The sequence below is a fragment of the Mobula birostris genome, chromosome 10, assembly GCF_030028105.1.
Source record: "Mobula birostris isolate sMobBir1 chromosome 10, sMobBir1.hap1, whole genome shotgun sequence".
In the NCBI taxonomy this organism is placed as follows: domain Eukaryota; kingdom Metazoa; phylum Chordata; class Chondrichthyes; order Myliobatiformes; family Myliobatidae; genus Mobula; species Mobula birostris.
Window position 1 is genome coordinate 129,312,305 of NC_092379.1, and position 22,746 is coordinate 129,335,050.

The 22,746-nt window shown below is 42.2% G+C and overlaps 1 protein-coding gene across 2 annotated transcripts in view; it reads right to left on the bottom strand.

Annotated features, from left to right (window-relative positions):
- Positions 1-703: 703 nt before the first annotated feature.
- ophn1 (oligophrenin 1) overlaps positions 704-22,746 on the bottom strand; it is a 243,209-nt gene continuing 221,166 nt past the window's right edge. The window contains exons 23-24 of one of the 2 annotated variants that reach the window (XM_072270950.1): positions 17,058-17,118; positions 704-3,246 (exon numbers count right to left, since the gene is read on the bottom strand). In XM_072270950.1, the coding sequence (XP_072127051.1) occupies positions 3,238-3,246; positions 17,058-17,118 (70 nt within the window). In that variant the 3' untranslated portion in view covers positions 704-3,237. The remainder of the gene's footprint in view (positions 3,247-17,057; positions 17,119-22,746) is intronic. The other variant, XM_072270949.1, reaches the window with a different exon arrangement.

A 22,746-nucleotide genomic window follows, 5' to 3' on the forward strand; every position in this document is an offset into this window, starting at 1 on the left:
GGGGGTGGGGGTGGGTTTGACATTTCTCTCTGAATGACTTTCATGTTCTTCCTTTGTTTCCCGGCTATCTGCAGAAAGCAAATTTCAGAATTGTGTATGGATAATAACTGAAGCTTTGAATCTCTGAAGTCAGGTGATGGAAACTGGTTGTCATACACTTAAGGAATAGGAGCCTTCTTCTAACTTGTCAACAATGTTCATTGCTTAAAAGGGCTTAATATTTTTTAAAATAACCTTCACAGCATGGCCTCTATCAATGAGGAATAAAAATATCTTTCATGACATCGACACAAAATAACTGATCTCCATAATGGCAGACTTCAAGAAAATTATACGTGGTGTTCATATTAAAGCCACACAACTCACTGTGTCTCAGCCTTACTGTCCTCTTCAGTGTAACTGGCAGTTTGTCTTTTTAGAGTTAGGCTCTGTTCATCCTCTGTATGTTTATCAGTTTTTTAATTAGGTATTACATTCCCTACTGCTGGGTTACCAAAAGATCAATATGATGACAACATTCTCAGGGAGTTGCAAGCTTCCCATGTCCTGAACAGGAAGGTCGGTAGCCAAGCAGAGACGCACGGGGAAAAAAAAATCTCAAGCCATTGAATTGTCTTAAAATAAATACTCATTTTCCCAACATGGCACTAAAAGGGCAATTTAAACAGCAATCAATGGAATGTTAAATTAGCAAAGAAGCAACACATACACAGTTCTTCAACCAGTTATGCCAGCTGCCCAATAATTTAATTGCAATTTAATTTACAAATTAACTAAGATTTACAAGACTGTTTTCTTACAGATATCTGTAATGTGCACAGCTGGAGCATTTTCTTTAAAAAAAAAAGCCATCAATCTCTGCATATGAAGGAAACTCTATAAAGAACAGCTGTTTTTAATTAGTTTTTGGCTTCATCCTTTCTTGGCGAAATTTTATTCTCAGTCGGCGTGTTAGCCAGAGTGTCAAAACTGGGGAATGAAGACTTTCCAACCTCTGTCTCTTATAACAGAATCAAAAACACTCAGGTTTAACACCTATCAGCAACTTTAAATTCCTCGGCGTTATCATTTCGGAAGACCTGTCCTGGGCCCAGCACAGAAGTGCAATTACAATAAAAACATGGCAGTGCCTCTACTTCTTTCGAAGTTTGCAAAGATTTGGCACGACATCTAAAACTTTGACAAACTTCTATAGCTGTGAGGTGGAGAGTATATTGACTGGTTGCATCTCAGACTGATATGGAAACACCAATGCCCTTGAATGGAAAATCCTACAAAAAGTAATGGATACAGTCCAGTCCATTTCGGGTAAAGGCCTCCCCACCATCAAGTGCATCTACATGAGGCAGCTGTTGCAGGAAAGCAGCAACCATCATCAGGGACCCTCGCCAGCCTGGTCATGCTGTCTTCTCACTGCTGCCATCAGGAAAAAGGTACAGCAGCCTCAAGACTCACATCATCAGGTTCAGGAACAGTTATTACCCCTCAACCACCAGGCTCCGAACCAGAAGGGATAACTTCACTTCACTTGCCCCATCCCTGACCTGTTCCCACAACCTATGGACTCATTTTCAAGGACTCTTCATTTCATGTTCTCGACATTTATTGCCTGTATTTTATTCCTATTTCTTTTCTTTCTCTTTTGTATTTGCACAGTTAGTTGTCTTTTGTGCAATGTTTGTTCCCTCTGTTGGGTGTGGTCTTTACTGAGTATGCCCGCAAGAAAACGAATCTCAGGGTTTTATATATACGCACTTTCATAATAAATTTACTTTATTGCTTATTAATTTATTACTATTTCTTTATTTTTGTATTTGCACAGTGTGTTGTCTTTTGCACACTGTCTGGTGTAGTCTTTCACAGATTCAATTATGGTTATTATTCTGTTATGGATTTATTGAGTATGTCTGCAGGAAAATGAATCTTAGGGTTGTATATGGTGACATATTTGTACTTTGATAATAAATTTACATTGAACTTTGTTAGAATCATTCCTTTTGATCTTCCCCAATCATATAAATCATCCCAATTGGTAAAGAATATATATTCAGTTTGATCAGTCCATCTATTTCCAGTAACTTTGCGTCTCCTTACTATTGCCAGATGCTGGCAGATGAGGAGTCGATTGTTATGCACATTTGGACTGAGGATTCCTCCTCCCTCTGTTTGGGAGCTTTGCATTGTCTAATGATTTATGGCACTCAGCTTCCTAACACAAAATCAAAGGCCGATAAGGAGAATGTCCAACTGCCAACTTATTTCAATGGAATGCAATCAATGTGTATTTTCTTAAAAATAAAATTACTTAAAAAATACTAATTAAACAAAGTAAATAATTAGATAAAAATTCATTATCCACCATAATGTGATGGATAGGATTATAGGACACATCCAGATATGTGCTGAGATGATGGCTTCTGTGCTGATTTGCTGGACATTGTTCATCTTCACTGGGTCCCAACTGGGGTCCAACCATTCTTTCGAGCACAGTCAGCCGGGCCAGGAGTAGGTTCCAAACCCAGGGTATCAAATGTCACAGTGTCCCAGCTCACATGATGGGCAATAAATCACAGTAAGCCTTTGATATCATAGGACAAGAATTACTGCCTGACGCACTCTGAATAAGAGCACGGCTTTCTTTAGAATAATTCCTCCCAATCTACCCTGCAGCATGTACAAATTACTTTCACTGATAACACTACCAAAGTAAGCTGTCCTTCACCAGTCATAAAAATCAGAATGTATGCATTTTTAAATACATGGTTGAAACACCTTTTCTTATATTTACTCTGTTTAGACTGATGGTCAAGCAAAATCTTCCCAAAACTAGACCCCACATTTTGCAGGGTTTTTATGTAAATACATTGCACATTTAATAAAGTTTGCATGAATTGCCAGTAGTACTTTAACACTTGATAAAATACACAGCTGATCTCACACAAACAGGAATTAATTATTCAAGAAGGCGACAGATCATACAATAAAATGTAGCATCAGAATGCATTGAAGAGAAAGATATTCAACATTTAGCTCAAGGACAATACCACTCAAAGCAGTCAATAACTACATTTCCTCGGATGTTGGCGGGATGGAACAATTCCTGGACACAATCCATTTGGATGATCTGGAGGATCTTTGGTGTTCCAGATGAAATCTTGATAAGCTCAAGGCAGTTCACAAAAATAATCGTTCCAGTTCTGATCCAGCAGCTTCCCTGAAACCAACCATGCTTTCCTTTCATGATGTCTGAAAAACAAATTATACAGTGGATTCTAGTTAATCGGGGCAGCCACTTACTTGGGTCATCTCTTAAAGAATGAAAATTAATTGAGAAAATAGCTGAGATCCCCTTTGTTTATTTGGGATATTATGCCATTTAACTGGAGCAGGCCACTACTACCAAACAATTTCTAATTAGCATCAAACATGTGCACTTGTGTGGCAGTTAGACACTACACTATAATTAGAGCAAACAGTTTTCAAATAGCATCAGTTGCGTATGCTTGTGTTCAAAAAGCAAGTCGTCACTTTTTATTGTCTTTTCAACCATAACTGCTGGTGCAGTACACAGTAAAAACGAGACAACGTTTTTCAGGACCTTGGTGCTACATGAAACAATACAAAAACTACACTGAACTACATAAAAACTACACTAGACTACAGACCTACCCAGCACTGCATAAAGTGCACAAAACAGTACAGGCTTTACAATAAGTACGATGAAGTATATCTATCTAACTATCTATAAATAATAAACAAGACAATAGGCACAGTAGAGGGCAGTAGATTGGTATCAGTCCAGGCTGTGGCTATTGAGGAGTCTGATGGCTTGGGGGAAGATACTGTTACATAGTCTGGTCGTGAAAGCCCGAATGCTTTGGTGCCTTTTGCCAGATGGCAGGAGGGAGAAGAGTTTGTATGAGGGGTGCGTGGGGTCCTTCATAATGCTGTTTGCTTTACGGATGCAGCGTGTGGTGTAAATGTCTGTAATGGCAGGAAGAAAGACCCCGATGATCTTCTCAGCTGACCTTGCTATCCGCTGCAGGGTCTTGCGATCCGAGAAGGTGCAACTTCCGAACCAGGTAGTGATGCAGCTGCTCAGGATGTTCTCAATACAACCTCTGTAGAATGTGGTGAGGATGGGGGTGGGAGATGGACTTTTCTCAGCCTTTGCAGAAATTAGACGCTTCTGGGCTTTCTTTGCTATGGAGCTGGTGTTGAGGGACCAGGTGAGATTCTCCGCCAGCTGTTGACCAATAAATTTGGTGCTCTTAACGATCCCTACGGAGGAGTCATCGATGATCAGCGGAGAGTGGTTGTTTCATGTCCTCCTGAAGTCAACAACCATCTCTTTTGTTTTGTTCACATTCAGAGACAGGTTGTTGGCTCTGCACCAGTCTGTTAGCCGCTGCACCTCCTCTCTGTATGCTGACTCATCGTTCTTGCTGATGAGACCCACCAGCAAGACTTTTGTCACTGATAGTTGGTGATGAATAAGCAGCAAGACAATTCAGAACTGCTTTGCTCACTGTGGTTTCAGGCACTCAGCCTTGGAGATGCCAGAAACAGCCGGGATTGAAAATGAAACAATTTCATACTTCAACAAGTTAGGAATTTCAAAGAACTTGAAAGTATCGACAATCACCTTGAATGTTACAATGAAAATGAAGTTTTGGAGAATGCAGTCATCGATAGCATTGTATGAAGGCAGTCCATCATCTACACTACGTGTCTGCACTGATTTTGTTCATTTCCCATCAATCAAAAGAACACGGTAGTGATTCTTCCATTGACAACTATTAATTATCTTTTTTATACCTTTTTAACTATTTCCATGAAACTTTGGCTAATTGGGGCAGTCACTTAATTGTGCCAAAATGTACTGGTTCCAATGTGTCTCAATTAACCAGAATCCAATATATTTGAAAGCTAAAACATTATACAGTCAAAAGAACATGACAATCATGTGACCTCACAATCTATGGCCTTGCACGTTACTGTTCACCAGCTCTTTCTCTATAACATTTTATTCTGCACCCTGGAATTGTGTTTCCCTTGCAGAGGAGTCACAGATCACTACAGCACAGAAGCAGGCTCTTTGACCCACATAGTCCATGCCAAACTATTACTCTGCCTAGTCCCATCAACCTGCATCTAGACCATAGATGTCCACACCCCTCTCATCCATGAACTTCCCTTAAATGTTTCAATCAAACCCGCATCCACCACTTTCACCAGCAGCTCGTTCCACACTCACACCACCCTACAAGTGAAGACGTTCCCCCCTCAAATTCCTTTTAAATATTTCACCTTAGACCCTCAACCTTTGACCTCTAGTTCTAGTCTCATTGGAAAGTGGAACTATCTCAATGCACTAATGTGATTGGCATGCAAGACGTTTTTTCACAGTACTTCAACACGTATGCAATAATAAACCGATTTAGAAAAATTGGAGCTGGTGAAGGTCATGTGTCTCTTGCACAATTCAATGAGATCATGGTTGATTCAATCTCATCCTTGGGCTACCTCTGCTTGTCTACATATCCCACAATTACCATACAGTCCAAAAATCTGCCTATGTTTGCCTTGAATACCTTCTAGGACAGCTCTTATGTGGTAAAGAATCCCAAATCTATGGACCTTAGGTAAGAAATTCCTCATCATGGTCTCCCTCTGTAATCTACAACACCCAGTTCTAGATTCCCACATAAGACTTAAACAAAAATGTTCAATGAACACAAAACAGCAGAGGAACTCAGCAACTCAGACAGCATCTATGAAGGGGAATAAACAGTCAACACTTCAGGCCAAGACCCCTCATCAGCTTTAATAGAATTGGATAGGTAAGAGCCCATCTTCCCATATTTCTTAATCTGATGACACCTCTTGGTGAAGTGCATGTTCGGATAGAGTAGAAGCAGATAAAAATAATGGGACTGATTGCTTTTATTCCTGAAACCCAGGAGCAGCACGTTCCTGTGAGGGTGAAGGTTAACAAACCAAATTCAGGGAACTCTGGCTAATGAGAGATGGAGTTTCTGGTGAGGAAAAAGAAGGAAATGTACATCACGCTTAGAAAGCTGAGTACGGACGAATCCCTAGAAAAACATTAAATGTTAATGACCAGGATGGTGAAAAGGGGGAATGAGATGGATTTGGCAGGCAGTGTTAAAGATGATTCCAAGTGGTTCTTCAGCTATATTAACAGTAAAAAAATGACTAGGTCCTCTTAAAGGAGCTGAATGAGATGGCTGTGATTTTGAATGTCTATATCTCCTCAGTGTTTACTAAGGAGGATACCATAAATGCCAAAGAAATTAGAGCAATAAGTAGAGAGGCCTTAGATCATTTACATATGACAATGAAAGATGTATTTGAGGACTTAAAGTGCATTAAGGTGGGCAAATCCCCAGAGCCTGACCAAGTGCACCTAAGTGATCCCTGGAAGAATTCACAGAGGCCCTCGAAGAGAGATTCATTTTGTTGCTAGTCACTGACAAAGTTCCAGAAGCCTGAGCTGTGTCTACCTAAGGACATAATAACTAGGAGCAGGAGTAGGCCATTTGGCTTGTTGAGCCTGCTCCACCATTCAATAAGATCGTGTCTGATCTGGCCATGGACTCATCTCCACCTACCTGCCTTTTCCCCATAACCCTTAATTCCCCTACTATGCACAAATCTATCCAACCTTGTCTTAAATATATTTACTGAGGTAGCCTCCACGGCTTCATTGGGCAGAGAATTCCACAGATTCACCACTCTCTGGGAAAAGCAGTTCCTCCTCATCTCCATCCTAAATCTACTCCCCTGAATCTTGAGGCTATGTTCCCTAGTTCTAGTCTCACCTACCAGTGGAAACAACTTTCCTGCTGTGTCAATCCTTTGTTCAATAAGGGTATCAAGGACCAGCCAGGGAACTACAGGCCAGTGAGCCTGACTTCAACTGTAGGGACATTACTGGAGGGAATTCTGAGGGACAGTATCTAATGTTACTTGGATAGTCAAGGCCTGATCAAGAAAAAGTTAGCATGGTTTGGTGCATAGGAGGCACGTCCGGTGGATCTTTTTAAGTTATTTGAAAGGTAACTAAGGGGATAGATGTAGGTAGAGCAATAGATATTGTCTATATGGACTTTTGTAAGGACCTTAACAAGGTCCCACATGGCAGGCTGATCTGAAAACTTAGGTCGCATGGGATTCAGGGTGAATTGGCTCGATGATAGGAGGCAGAAGGTTGAAGGTCAATACTCCGACTGGAGGCCGGTGACGAGTGGGATGCCCCAGGGGTCAGTGAGGGGATTCCTGTTATTCATTATTTATGCACATGATTTGGACATGAATGTACATGGTACAATTATCGATGAGTGAGTGAATGGATAGGCTGCCAATGAAGTGAGTGACTATGCCCTGTATGTTGTGTAGATCCTTGAGTGTTGTTGAAGCTGCACTTGCCCTGATTCTCACCAAAGCATTGTAAGGCATTTCAAACATCAAAAACATTCATTGATATTCAGTAATGCTGATAGCTGATTAAACCTCTCGAGAGTTAGAGCCTTTCAGTGAGCCCACTGGGCTATTCCAGTTGGCTGTACCACCCCCCACACCCCTCTGTCACCTGGCTTCCACAGAGAGAGTCAGAGAGATGCATGATGGGAACAGGCCTTGCAGCCCTCCAACCTGCTGCTAACCATTTACTGCAATCCTGCAGTCACCTCATTTCTGCCACACTAATAGGCCACAAGGCAAGAAACAGCATGTCTGGGAGGTGGCTTGCCAGGGACTATAGACCCAGGGTAATGCTGCACAGAAACAGCTCCCTCAGCCCAACTGATTGACGCTGACCACTGTATATTCCCATCTGCCCATATCTGACCCATAACCCTCCCTCCTGTACCCTCCTCAACCACTTCCGTTGACAGCTCAATCCTGGTGCTCAGCACCCTCCGCATAAAGAAGTTTCCCCTTAGGTCTCTGAATATCTCCCCTCTTACCTTAGATCTGCGATCTCTAACATTGGATGCCCCAGTGCTGGGATGAGACCGACGGTCCACCTTATCCGTGTGCCTCATGATTTTACAAATTTCTGAGGTCACCCCTCATTCTCCTGCGCTCAAGGGAATAAAGATCCAACATGGGCAACCTCTCCCTGAAACTCAGGTTGTCCAGTCCTGACATCATCCTCGTAAATCTCTTCCACACCATCTCCAGCCTGACAATGTATTTCCCAGGACAGGGTGACCTAAGCTGTACCCAATACTCCAAGTGAAGTCTGAGCATCGACTTTTATATAACTGCAACATAGTGTCCCTATTCCCAAACTTACAACGGCAGCATTTTTATAAACTATCTACAGCAGTGCTTCCTAGACTTTTTAGTCCAACGCTCCCCTAAAGATCTTTCATACCTGCCCCTCTTAGGCACAATATAATTTCTGGTAACCCTATAGTGTAGAAACATGTCGATATATGCTATCTTGAGAAAAATGATTCTGCTTTAAATTGTTATTTGTCTTTAAACCTAGCTTACACAATACCTGTGCATTGTACAGCAGCTTCAATTTCAATGTGACCCTTGAGCTTGATGGTTTTTAGCAAGAATTGAAATATCTGGTTCAAGTTGTGACGGCAAAAGCCCTAAAGTCCCCATGCATAACAACGTCCAAGCGGTTTCTGTTTTTTGTGGGTATGTGCTTCACTGCACTGAAATTCTTTCAACAAGGTTGGAGGATGGAAATGGAATGAAGAGCAGTTGACAGACGGAGCTAAATATTCAATCCACCACCGACACCGAGGTAAGCGTGGGGAGGGAGTCGTCAGGGCCAGAGATACTCCCACCACAGTTACACACAACAAGTGTTTAATATTTCTTTCCAAAATGGTCAAATGTGACAGAATCCTGGTCCTGGGTCGAGTATCCATATGGGCAATGAGTACCAGGCATGGCCGGGAGTCATGAGGGCAGGGGACCCACAATTCCCACCCCCCAGCCCCGCGCCCCGGCTGGTTTTGTTGCTGGTGCTGTTCTGTTGAACGCACTGGGGATGGATTCTACTACAGTTGTGCTGGAATGTGTGGTGACACTTGCCCTTTTGGTATGTTGGTTGTTAATGCAAATAATCCATTTCACTCTACGTTCCGATGTATATGTGACGATAAATCTGAGTCACGATCCAGCCAGCTCATGTTAATACAGGCAGAGCTGAAATCCTTGGGGCTATTGCCCCGACGGAGCAGGAGCCCTGCGTCAGCAGCACCCTCAGGGCCCAATGGAACACAGCAGGATGGAAGGGAAAAGGGAATTCCTTTAAATTGCATGGCAGTGGACCAAAGTAAAGAAACCCAGCTATATTTCTGCTGTGATTAAAGCAAGTCATAGCATAAGCTTTCTTTGCCTTGAAGCTACATTACAGCATGTGCAAAGCCAGGCTCCAATGTAATTTTAAGAGTTCAGTTAATCACAAGTGGGTAACAGTTCTACTTTTGTGTCTTACAGTGTCCAAGATATTTCACTAAATTAACTCTGCTCAGTTCAGTCTCTTTTGTTAATGGCATAATTTACAAACAAGAACTTGCTCAAAGTCTGAGTTTGCCATTAATGTCTGCAGACTCTCCTTCCCTGCACATCCTCGACAACATTTCCCTCTACAAATCAGAGAGCGATCACGTCAGAGCGGACGGGGAGAACTGGGAAACAAAATAACCAACTTCAGACAGGCCAACAGTCATTAAAGCCAGATGCAAATGCCGAACTTTCCATGCTGGCTCGAAATTGATATTAGTATGTGCTATTCTTGGCTCAGTGCGAGAACTTGCCTGAGTGAATGCGGCTCCATTCTGGCAATTTGAGTACCTAATCACAGGAGTACTGCAGTGTGGTGCTGAGGGTGCGTTGCACTGTTTAAGGTGCCATCTATCTAACATGCTGCTAGACCAAAGTTGGGCTCTATAGATAGAACAGTTACAGTGCAGTTTGGTTCCATAACCTATGGACTCACTTAATAAGGACTCTACAACTCATGTTCTCAACATTATTTATTTATTATTTGGGTTTGTTTTGCATTTGCACAGCTGGTCTTCTTTTGCATGTTGGTTGTTTGTCAGCTTTTATTTGTGCATAGTTTTTCATTGATTCTATTGTATTTTTTGTTCTACTGTGAATGCCTGCAAGAAAATGAATCTCAGCGCAGTATATGGTGACGAGGATAATAAATCTACTTTGAAACTTTGACAATCACCCAGCATCATTAAGAAAGATCCTGTGACTGCAAATTGCACCGTTTTCTGTGCACTCTCATTCTCTGCACATGCAAACCTGTTGAAGCTTTATTATGTTTCAGAAGGATTTTTTTTTGGTATTTTGTAGTGCCTGAGATTATAAACGTCCCTACAAAAATGGAAGTGTTTTGTTTTTCATTTTGGTTACAGTGGAGGAGTGGTGGGAGAAGGTATGAAGCCAGTATGTGCACATTCCACCCCCCGTCCCCACTCCAAAGTTCCGTCTTTCACCCTTCCCAAATACAGGAGTTTGTATGTTCCTTCCATGACTGTGTGGGTTTCCTTCGGGTGCTTTAGTTCCCTCCCACATTCCAAAGAAGTACGGGTTAGTAAGCTGGTGAATTCTGGGCAGGCTAGTGGGGCACCAGGTGCGTGCTGCCTCCAGCAGAATCCTGGGAATCACTGATGCAAAGTGAGGCATTTCACTGTATGCTTCTATGTCTCGATCTAAGTGCAACAAATAAAGCTAATCTTTCTTTCACGTATACATTGGGAATACTGTAACTGTTATCTCTGCCTCCAAGGTTTCTTGCTTCCTCGTGACTGGGTTAATAAGTCGTGTTCTGGACGTGCGGCATCACTTGCAATCGTCGCTGATTTGAACTGGCAAAAACAATGCATTTCACTGTATGTGATAAATAGGGCGAATCTTTATCTTTAAAACCTCAGCCCTGGCAACCTCTTGTGCTTCATTCAAGTGACCATTTTGAGAAGAAAACAGTTTCTGACTGTTCATGAAGACACAAGAGCGGCAGGTGCTGAATCTGAGGCAACATACAAGTTGCTCAAAGCACCGAACCACATCTGTGGAAGGAAAGCAATTGATGATAGTTCATAAAAATTATTAAATCAAACCTTATTCAATTCTGGCTCTGAATTTTAGCTTCAAAATGGAAGAGAAAGATTTTTTAAGTAGTTTTTGGCTACTTATAACCTTCAGAACACTAGAGTTAAGCATGAGGGTGCCTGAATTATTTTGACAGACGGCTGATCAATGGAAATTACTTTTTCTTTCCAAAATAATTAGAAGGAACTACGAACCTTCTGTTGATTAATTCAGTTTTTTTAAAAATTGGCAATACCAATGAGAAATTAACTAGGAAATAACATAACACTCAAAGCAAGCAACCTAAATTACTAAAGACAAGCAAGCATTGAATAATGCATTGTAATTCATAGTTCAAGATTAATTGTCATTCAACCATACATGAATACCCATGAATACAAATGAAACAGTGTCACTCTGCAGCCAAGGTGCAGAACACAGTGCCAACAGTCACACACACAGCACAAAGCACATATTAGATGTCAATAAAACACAGACACATGAAAAAATAGTCCAAGACCCTGAGTCCAACAATATTGCAGAAATCTACAAGTGGAACACAACACAGCTTGTCTTCTGCAGAGCAAACACTGGGGGGCAGTACCACCTCCACCTTGGATGCTGGGCCACATTGCCTGGGGCAAAGTGCACCAACACTGACTGCATCTTTCCATTTTTATGACTACTGCAGTAAATAACACAATCTTTGTCCTGGAGAGAAAAGAATTCCAGTTTTGTTGCTAACATCATAGGGCACCACAACAGTGTGTGACGCTACTACAACTCCGGGCGTCAGAGTTTGGAGTTCAACCCCGGCATCCTCCGCAAGGAGTCTGTACATCCTCCCCATGGGAGGCATGGATTTTCGAAATTCAAAGTAAATTACTTATCAAAGTCACCATATACAACCCTGAGATTCATTTTCCTGCAGGCATTCTCAATAAATCCATAATAGAATAATAACCATAATAGAATCAATGAAAGACCGCACCAACTGGGCGTTCAACCAGTGTCCAAAAGACAACAAACTGTGCAAAGACAGAAATAAGTAAATAATAATAATAAATAAGCAATAGACATTGAAAGCGTGAGATGAAGAGTCCTTGAAAGTGAGTCCTTTAATTGCGGGAACATTTCAGTGATGGGGAAAGTGAAGCTGAGTGAGGTTATTCCCTTTGGTTCTTCGGTTTCCTCTCACAGTCAAAAGACGTACCAGTTAGTAGGTTAATTGATCAATGTAAATTGTGCCAGCGTGACTCGAAGGGCAGGAAAGAGCTGTTCCGCGCTCTGTCTCAGTAAATAAATAAGAGCATTGCAGCTATGGTTCTATAAGGTCTGAGCACCCCAGCCAGCAATCTAATCGGCATTTTCTACTGAAAATTTTCTGCTTCCTGCATACAAAATGGTTTTCATTTCAGTCAGTCGATGTTCCATCAGTCCTTTGACCCATCCATGTTTATTAGCGTACACAAATTAGCTTAGTGCATAGAAAGGGCAGGGCTCCACTAATGATCCTTCCTACTGATCTTAAACCAGAGGTCATCCAACAAATTTATATAGCACCCTAAAATTACTCCTGAAATTTAAAAAAACTTAAAATTATTTTCCCTTAAAAGCAAAATCAAATAAAACTGTAGAATATATTGGTTCAATTTTTCTACATCAAAGAGGAGGAGCAACTTATATTTGCATAGCATGTTTCATGATGTTCCAATATCCAATTTTAGAGGTACTTAAGGATAATCCTATAATTTAAAGTCATAGAGCACTATAGCCCAGAAACAGGTCCTTCCGCTCATCTAGTCTGTGCTGAACTACTATTATGCCTAGTCCTATCTTCCTGCACCCAGACCATAGCTGCCCCCCCGTACCACTCCCATCTATGTACCTATCCAAATTTATCTTAAACTTTGAAATCAGATCCACATTGTTCCACTCATACCACCCTCTGAGTGAAGTTTTTCCAAACTTAGTGGAAAAGTCTTGCTTGCATTTGCCCTATCTATACCCCCCTCATCATTTTGCAAAACTCTATCAAGTCTCCCCTCACTCTCGTACACTATAGGGAGTAAAGTCCTAACCTATTCAACCATTCCCTATAACTCAGGTCTTCAAGTTTTACAACATCTTTATAAATTTAAGGAACTATAAAAGGTTAGTTACTAGGGATATTGCATTCATTTTCAACCTCTGAGCAGCGTGACGTGACGGATCATTTAGAGAGCCCTAAATTATCGAGCACATTGGATGGTCTGGGTCCATTACAATCAACAATGGCAGCTTTCTTGGAAATTAATAGACCAATCGGCAACATTCTGGCTGTTTCTTGATCACTATTACTGATACCATTTTTTATTCCAGATTTTATTATTTGCATTTAATTCTCCAGTTACTGCGGTGATTTTCAAATGAATCTCTTTGGTTTAGTGATCAATGCACAGGATGGTAAATCACCATCCAGATAATCCTTCCAATGGAGTGTAAATGCTGTCCAGGACAGTCACTAATGCTAGGGTCAACTTCTGTGTTGTCTGATTCCAACAGGAAACAGAGTGAAAGAAGAAACAAAAGAAATGGTTTGAACAAGATTGGTAGAGTTATGGATTGTATAGAAAGTTGCTGTAGGTCCAACGGGACATAGGATGCCGGGCTAAACTGAGAAGCGGCAGATGCTGTTCAATTTGGTAAAGCAGGAAGTGACCCACTTTGGAAGATTGAACGTGAATTCAGAGTACAAGGTCCACGGCAGAATTCTTATCAGTGTGGAGTCTTGGGGTAAGGTGAGTGGAGGAAAGTTTAGGGGGGGGAAGTCAGATGTAGATTTTTGTTTACACAGAGAGTGGCAAATGTATGGAATTCACTGCCAAGAGAGGTAGTAAAGGATGATATTTAAGAAACTCTTCAATCAGTATATGGATGAAAAACAAATGGAGAATTATAGGCTATGTAGGAGGGAAGGGTTAGAGTGATTGTGGAGTAGTTTAAAAGGTTGGCACAACATTGTGGGCCAAAGGGTCTGTTCTAGTAACCATACCCTCATTATAATGAAGAGAGCACAACATTAACGAGATGGTTAAACAGCTGACTCCTTTCCAGGTAGAACAGAGACACCATTACAGCGACGGGTGACAGAACAGCAGCCTGGGTGATCTCTGACACGCTGGGGTGAAGAGCATGTAGGTAATACTCCCACATCTGATCACTTGTCAACAGCAATCCATTGAATTAAATACAGCAATGCACACGAGCCTTTTACTCCCATTTGATCATAAAGTATATGTTTTACACCAAACAAGATATATTCAAGCAAAACAAATCAATGTGGGAAATTGTTCAATATTATACAGTCTTTCAAAGCTGCCACTTCCTCTATCTGCGTCCCTCACAAATATAGGGACTTTGTCCTCACTTTTTGTCATTTAGGAGAATGAAAACTCTGATTTCAAACACCTGTTGTCTTGCAGCTACACCCACTCACGGGGAAGGGTTTGGGAGTAAATCTCGAGGGAAAAATCCAGAGCTGGAGGTCTTATGTTGAGTTCAACACTGACTGGCAACTCCCGCAACGCTGCTGGTGCCAAACTGTATCTGTCACTGCCTTTCCTTTGGATTCATCAGCAGTGTGAGGAGTGGGAGCCTGTTACATGGGCAAAGCTCGCTCTCCATATCAATCTGCCCCAGATTACGTACCACATAGACAGCTAGGACACAACAAACATCGTCAACTCTGACCAATAAGATAGCCTTAAACCGTCTACCCAAGACTATCCCCAGTTTGGAAGAACAAATTATTTGAGGAAGAATCTATATGGCAATAATTATCTCCATATTCCAAAGTCATAGATGTTAGGGTTAGTAAGTTATGGGCATGCTACATTGGTGCTGGAAGCATAGGGACACTTGCTCACAGCACATTCTCACCCTGTGTTGGTCACTGACACATTGCACTGTATGTTTCAAAGTCCTTCTTTCCTTCCTTGCGCCCTAAACTCCTGGTGGAGTCGTCTGGGTGCCATCATGACAAGCTTTGCACCAGTCCGTTCCATCTGTCACGGTTGTGTGCCGGAGCCTGGGTCACCGCAAATGTCTTCCCTGTCCATTCTTTAATGTTGTCCATCCATCTTTTCCTCTGTCTACCTTTCCTTCATTTCCCCTCCACAGTTCCTTGTAGAACGGTCCTTTGCAAGGCCACTGGATCTTGTTACGTGGCCATACCATCTCAACTGTCTTTTCTTCACCGTTGTGAGAAGGTCTTCATGGGGGTCAATGTGGTGCTGAATGGTCTTGCGAACCTGCTCATTTGTGATGTGCTCCAAGTATGAGATGCCCAAGATGTTGCGATAGCATCTCATTTCCAATGCCTGTACCTTCCTCTGTAGCTCTGCTATGAGGGTCCATGTCTCACATGCGTACAGGAAGATGGAGAATACCAATGCACGCAGGAGTCTGATCTTGTACTTCATGGTGATGTTGCTGTCCCTCCATATTGTCTTGAGTTTGGATAGTGTAGTCATTGTCTGTGCGGTTCTTGCCAGGACTTCTGGTCCTGATCCTTTATCACTGATGATTGCCCCCAGGTATTTGAACTGCTGCACTGTCTCAAGTTTCTGACCATGGACTGAGATGACTGTTGTGATGGCACCGTTGGCATTTTCCATGAACTTGGCTTTCTCAGCACTTACTTCCATTCCAAACATTGTGGAGGCTCTGTCAAGATGGCTAACCAGGTTGGCGAGTTCGTCCTCTTTTCCTGCAAGTCCATCAATGTCGTCAGCAAATCTTAGGTTTCTGATGTTCCTCCCTCTGATGCTGACTGTGCCCATATTATCTTCAAGGGCAAAACTCATGATTCGTTCCAGGAAGACATTGAAGAGAGTGGGGGAGAGGAGGCAGCCCTGACGGACTCCTACAGAGGTACGGAACCACTCCTTGATGGAGCCCTGAGCGAGTACTGCACTGGTTGCCTTGGCGTAAAGCTGATGGATTGTATGAATCAGCTTCTGCCCCATGTTGAATTTCTTCATGGTGGTCCATAAGGCATCATGCCAGACTCTGTCAAACGCCTTCTTGAAGTTTATGAAGATGTGGTAGAACTCTCTCTGGTGCTGAAGGTGTTCCTCACAAAGGGTGCGGAGGTTGAAAATCTGCTCAGTGTTTCAAAGTACATGTGACAAATAAAGCTGGTCTTTACTCTTTACTTATCACTTGTGTCAACAGTGTGGTGGGTCATCATGCACTTACTTTCAAAGAAAGGACATAATATGTCTTGCAACGTTCCTTCTCATTTATTTTTACAGCTGTGCGGATCAATCATACTCTGAGCAGGAAATTCTTACACAGCCTGAACACTGCATGGCACTTTAAATGTCTTTTTTTGTTAAATACATACTATGAATATTTAGAATGAAAACTAAAAAGTAACACGTTTTTGATTTTATTTATTAATTGCAGGGTATAATGAAATTGAGCACAACAAAGAGAATCTTTCACATTTCGTAAACTTTCCCTAGCTGTGTCCAATTCCAGCTGCACGACAACAAAGGCTACGTGCACAGGAGCATTTGTGTTACTGCTCAGCCGCGTACCTGTGCAAACAGTAATACCTCATAAATGTTGAGCAGAGTACATTAACCACTTAAAATAGACATCATACTGGAAGTTCGTAAGATAAAATTAGCAAAGGAACCATCTGCTTCATGCTTGCATTCCCAAAAGAAAACAAATGCTGTCTGTGCAAGGAATATGGCATCTAAAATTTTATAAGGCACAAACCTTCAGGAGAGGTGCAATTTTCATTAGCAGTAGGAATATATAATTCAAAGCCTTAAAATTTGCTTCTAGCAAGATCCTTACGTCAATTTTGATCAAAGACTTGGAATCACTCTGATAGCAAGTCAGAAACTGAAATGTCTTCTTTACCTTATGGCATTATCAATATAATTATCATCTTCACTTACCTCATCTTTCGCAGTAATTTTGCGGGCCACAGGAGGAGTCAGCGGTGGAGAAGCATTTGCACTAGAAGGAGGAATGAAAACATGATCAGGTTTCTGTGAAATCACACACTTAATGTGGCTGAACAGTCACTTATTCACCTCTCTTTGTAGCACATTCCTGTGTGTAATCAAGTCTGAAGATTTATCCTGGGCCCAATATACTTGATGAAGACAGTAACTATTAGGAGTTTGAGGAGATTTGGTACATCGCTGAAGACTCTAGCAAATGTCCACGGATGCACCATGGAGTGCATTCTGACTGGTTGCATCACTGTCTGGCTTGGAGACACCAACGCACAGATCAGTAGAACGCTGCAGAAGGATGCAAACTGGGCCAGCTCCACCATGGCTAGCAGCCTCCCCAGCATCGAGGGCACCGTCAATAGGAGATGTCTCAGGAGGGCAGCATCCGTCGTTAGATGCCTTCACCATCCGGGGCATGCCTTCTTCTCATTACGTATCAGAGAGGAGGGAGGGAGCCTAAAGACGCACGCTCAGTATTTCAGGAACACGCTTCTTCCTCTCGCTTCTCCTTATCAGGTTCCTTTCTCCCGAGTTCTTTACCTTTCCCACCCACCAGGCCTCACCAATCACCTCCTAGCTATCCTCCTTTCCTCTCCCCCCAGTTTTTCTCTCTGGTTTCTTCCTCCCTTCCTTTCCAGTGCTGAAGAAGGGTCTCAGCCCAAAACGCTGACTGTTTGATTATCTCCATGAGTAGTCCTTCCCCTCTGCCATCAGATTTCTGAACGGACAATGAACTTCACCATTTTGCCCTCCTTTTGCACCACATTTATTATATACACATAGGCAGTATCAGAAACTTATAGTATATTTTATGTACTGCACCAAAACAACCAATTTCACAACATAGGTCAGTGACTCAGATTCTGCTACATTATGAGAAACTCTGAGTCGCACGGCAGGGAAACTGTTCCTTCATCACACCTTGCCAATGTTGCCCGAACTCCAACACTTTACTCCTAACATTAATCCCATTTACTCCCCTCATGTTTCCAATTAATTCCCTCCAGATCCTATCACTCATCAACATCCTAATTCACAGTGGCCCACTAACCTACCAACCTACTCGGAGGAGGAAACAGGACAATCTGGGGGAAACCCATGTAGTCACAGGGAGAATGGGCAAAACTCCACATGGTCAGGAACCGTCACTGGTGGCGGGAATTGTAAAGCAGCAGCTCTATTGACCACACTGCCTTTCATAATCAGATCTTCTTGCTGAATTTTAAGTAACACCATCTCTGTTTTTCCACAGACAGTCACTCCTGACTAATGAGGGGTGATCTCATTGAAACCTATCGTTCTTGAAAGACCTGGACAGAGAGAGTGGATATGGAGGGGATGTTTTCTATAATGGGGGAGTCTAGGTTCAGAGGGTACAGCCTCAGAATAGAGGCACATCTATCTAGAACAGAGATAAGGAGAAATTTCTCTAGCCAGAGGGTGGTGAATCTGTGGAATTCATTGCCACGGTCAGCTAAATGACTGAGTACATCCAAAGCAGAGTTTGATAGGTTCTTGATTAGTCAGCCCATCAAAGGTTACAGGGAGAAGGCAGGAGAATGGAGTTGAGAGGGATATAAATCTGTCATGATGGAATCGTACAGTAGACTCAAATGGCTGAATAGCCTAATCCTGCTCCTGTTCCGTAGTATAACTTGGTCTTATAGCTTGTGTAAGCGATTCTTACTTGAGTAAGCTCCGTGCATGGCAACATTATCACAAAATCAATATAATGATCAGGACATGGACTGATCTCCTCTTCTCACATGGCTATCACCTCCGTCTGGGTCTCCTCCTCCTTCCCTTTCTCCTACGGTCCTCTCTCCTATTAGATTCCTTCTTTTCCAGCCCTTCATCTTTCCCATCCACTTGGCTTCACCTATCCCCTTCTTGCTATCCTCCTTCCCCTCCCCCCACTCGTCTTCCCTCTTCCTTTCCAGTCCCAAAGAAAGGTCTTGGCTTGAGACATCGACTGTTTATTCATTTCTACGGATGCTGCCTAATCTTCTGAGCTCCCCCAGCATTTTGTGTATGTTGCTATAGGAACACAAAATGTCCCCTCTTCATTGCTCAGGGTTGAAACTAACTGAGGTGCACTCTCTGCAGTTAGCCCGTCAACTGGACCAACGTAGCACAAAAAACACATATCCACTTGAAAATTGATAATAGATTATCTATTAGAAAATAGATTATGTATATCCACTTGAAAATACATATCTACTTGAAAATAGATAATTGTATGAAATTACATCTTCAAACCAAAGTGACTGTTCAGTAATACTTAATGGAGGGCACCCCTTTAAAAGCACAATGAGACAAAATTGCTTCACCCAAAGTGTGGTGAATCTGTGGAATTTGCTGCCACGGGTGGCTGTGGAGGCCAAGTCACTGGCAGAGGTGTATAGGTTTTTGACTGGTTAAGTGTGTTAAAAGTGACAGGGCAAAAACAGAAGAATGGGGTAAAGAGGAAAAAAAAGCCATGGTTTGAACAGCAGAGGGGTCTTGATTGACCAAACGGCCTAGTCCTGCTCCTACATCTTTACATTTTGTTCATTTTTTCTGTTCTTATAATAAATTCTACTGATTTTATATCTTCAGTTAACATCGCTTCATCCTGTTTGACTTTCCACCAAAACAAGGAGGTTAAAAAAAAACTCAAGAAAGGTGGAATAACTCCCTAAACCAGAGATTCTGAACCATTTTTATGCAATGGAGTAATACCACTAAGCAGGGGGTTCTGTGTAGCCCTGGTTAGGAACCCCTGCTCTAGAATAAAGACAGAGAGGACCTGAAGGAAGTCTGGGTAGAGAAAAAGCAATATTCCATTTATGACCGGACAAATATTAATTGCTAACAAGGTCAAAAGGGAATTCAGGAGAAACTCAGTGTGGCTGGAGCTGGAACCTCACTACCACACAATGTCCATGATATTAAGAGGAAGCCAGCAAGAGGATCAGCCATTTGGCCTCTTGAAGTATGCTGTCGTTGAACAAAAATACCTGATTTGTGACCCAATACCATATAGACCTGGCTTTTAGCCCAATTCTACTAATATCAGTGTTAGTGCAAGATTAGCGTTATCCAGCATCAATTAAAGTTCAATGTTCAAAGTAAATTTGTTTTCAAAGTACATATGTGTCACCATATACTAGCTTAAGATTCATTTTCTTGCAGGTATTCACTGAAAAACAAAGAAATACAATAGAATCAATGAAAAACTTATTATAGGCATCCGCTAGTCTCGTGAGACCATGGATTTGTGCCTTGGAAGGTTTCCAGGGCGCAGGCCTGGGCAAGGTTGTATGGAAGACCAGTAGTTGCCCTTGCTGCAAGTCTCCCCTCTCCACGCCACTGATGCTGTCCAAGGGAAGGGCATTAGGACCCATACAGCTTGGCACCGGTGTCGTCACAGAGCAATGTGTGGTTAAGTGCCTTGCTCAAGGACACACGCGCTGCCTCAGCCAAGGCTCAAGCTAGCGACCTTCAGATCACTAGGTGAATGCCTTAACCACTTGGCCACACGCCAGTGAAAAACTACACACAGAGATTAAGAAACAACCAATGTTCTTCATCAAATTATGGTATTGCTTTGCACTGTTGTAACTGTATGTTATAATTATGTGGTTTTGTCAGCGTTAGTCTTTGGTTTGTCCTGTTTTCTGTGATATCACTCTGGAGAAACATTGTATCATTTCTTAATGCATGTATGCATTTCTAAATGACAATAAAAAGAGGACTGAGTGTTCTCATAATCTAATGTGCAAGAGAAGACAATCTCTAGAAATACAAAAATAATAAATAAATAAAGAGACAGGCAGGCAGATAAATCAATCAATCAATCAATCAATCAATCGATCAATCTCTCTCAGGGCATGAGTTGTAGAGTCCTTGAAAGTGAACCTGTATGTTGTGGAAACAATTCAGTGTTTAGGTGAGTAAAGTTACCTATGCTGTTAATAACTGGTCCTGAACCTGGTGGTGTTGAAACTGTGGCTCCTCTCTCTCCTGATAGGAGCAGCTGAAGGGAGCATGGCCGGGATGATGGGGGTCTCTGATGATGAATGCTGCTTTCTTGAGGCAGTGCTCCTTGGGAATATGCTCAGTGGTGGGGTTGGGTGTTCAAGTGTACATTACCATTTGCAAATAAGTTCTCCACCCTTTGGGTAGGTCACAATCCCTTATTTCACTCTTAGACATAAAAATTAGGACCCACAAAACCAGGTCCAGGAACAATGACTACCTCTCAGCCATCGGGCTCTTGAACCAGAGGGGGGGAACTTCCAGATGTTCTCACAAGCTCTGCACTCACTTTCAAGGACTCTATGTCTCATTTTCTTGATATTTATTGCTTATTTAGTTATTATTATCATTATTTTTCTTTCTTTTTGTAGTTTCACAGTGCGTTGTCTGCCCTGTTGGGCATGATCTTTCATTGGTTCTGTTGTGTTTCTTGTATTTATTTTGAATGCTAGCAAAAAGAAACGTCACAAATATGATGACATATATGTACTTTGGTAATAAATTCACTTTGAACTTGAACCTTGAACCCTGTGCTCCCTGATCAGTAGAGATATTTTCTCTGAATTTACTTTGTCAGTTCCCCTTAATATCTTGAAAACTTAGTGCAAATCACCGCATAACCTCTTAAATTCGGTTACTAATTTCACATTTCAGCCATTTACTATATAATCAAAGCCCGAGTCACATTGCCCTAGATGTATGGAGGACAGCATTCTGAGTGGTTGCATCACCATCTCGTGTGGAGGGCCCAAGGCTGCAGAGACTCAACCAGTTCCATCATGGGCGCATATCTCTCCACCAACAAGACACCTTCAGATGGAGGTGAACACACAAGGAAGGGGGAAGATGCCAGAATGAAAATGTGTCTGTGCATGGGGGCGGGGGGGGTGTCAAGAAGGATAACTTGAAGGTGATAGAAGAAGCCAGGTGGGTGGGAAAGGTAAAGGGCCCCAACAGGAAGGAATCTAATAGGAGGAGAGGGGACCATAGAAGAAAGGGAAGGAGAGACACCGGGGGGAGGTGATAGGCAGGTGAGAAGAGTTTGGAGTGGAGAATAGAAGAGGAGGTGACAGGGAGGGAAAAAAATTACTGGAAGGAGAAATTGATATCCATGCCATCAGGTTGGAGGCTACCCGGACAGAATATAAGGTGTTGTTCCTCCACCCTGAGGGTGACCTCATCATGGAACAAGAGGAGGCCACACCAACAGGAATGGGAATCAAAATTAAAACGTCAGCCCATAACTTATAGTAATGTTTATGTCTCGCTCCGCAGTGCTGACGCAAAGCAACAAATTTCACAGTATACGTCAGTGATAATAAACCTGATCTAATTCTAAGTTCCAGAAAATACAAATTAGCTTATATAGTTTCCCCCTCATCATTTAACGCTTAAGAACAGACAAACGTACAATTTGTACACTTCAATATGAAGGCGAAATACACAAGTCCTGTTGTGGTATAAAAGGGCTTTGTACAGATGTAGTGTTTCTGGTCCCTCTTGTACTTTCCTCCAACATTTCTACAAGTATGAGCTTCTCCGATTATTTTATGTGTTCTTCTGGATGACCTGTGGGCTCCCAAGTCTCTGAGGACTTGCAGTGCTA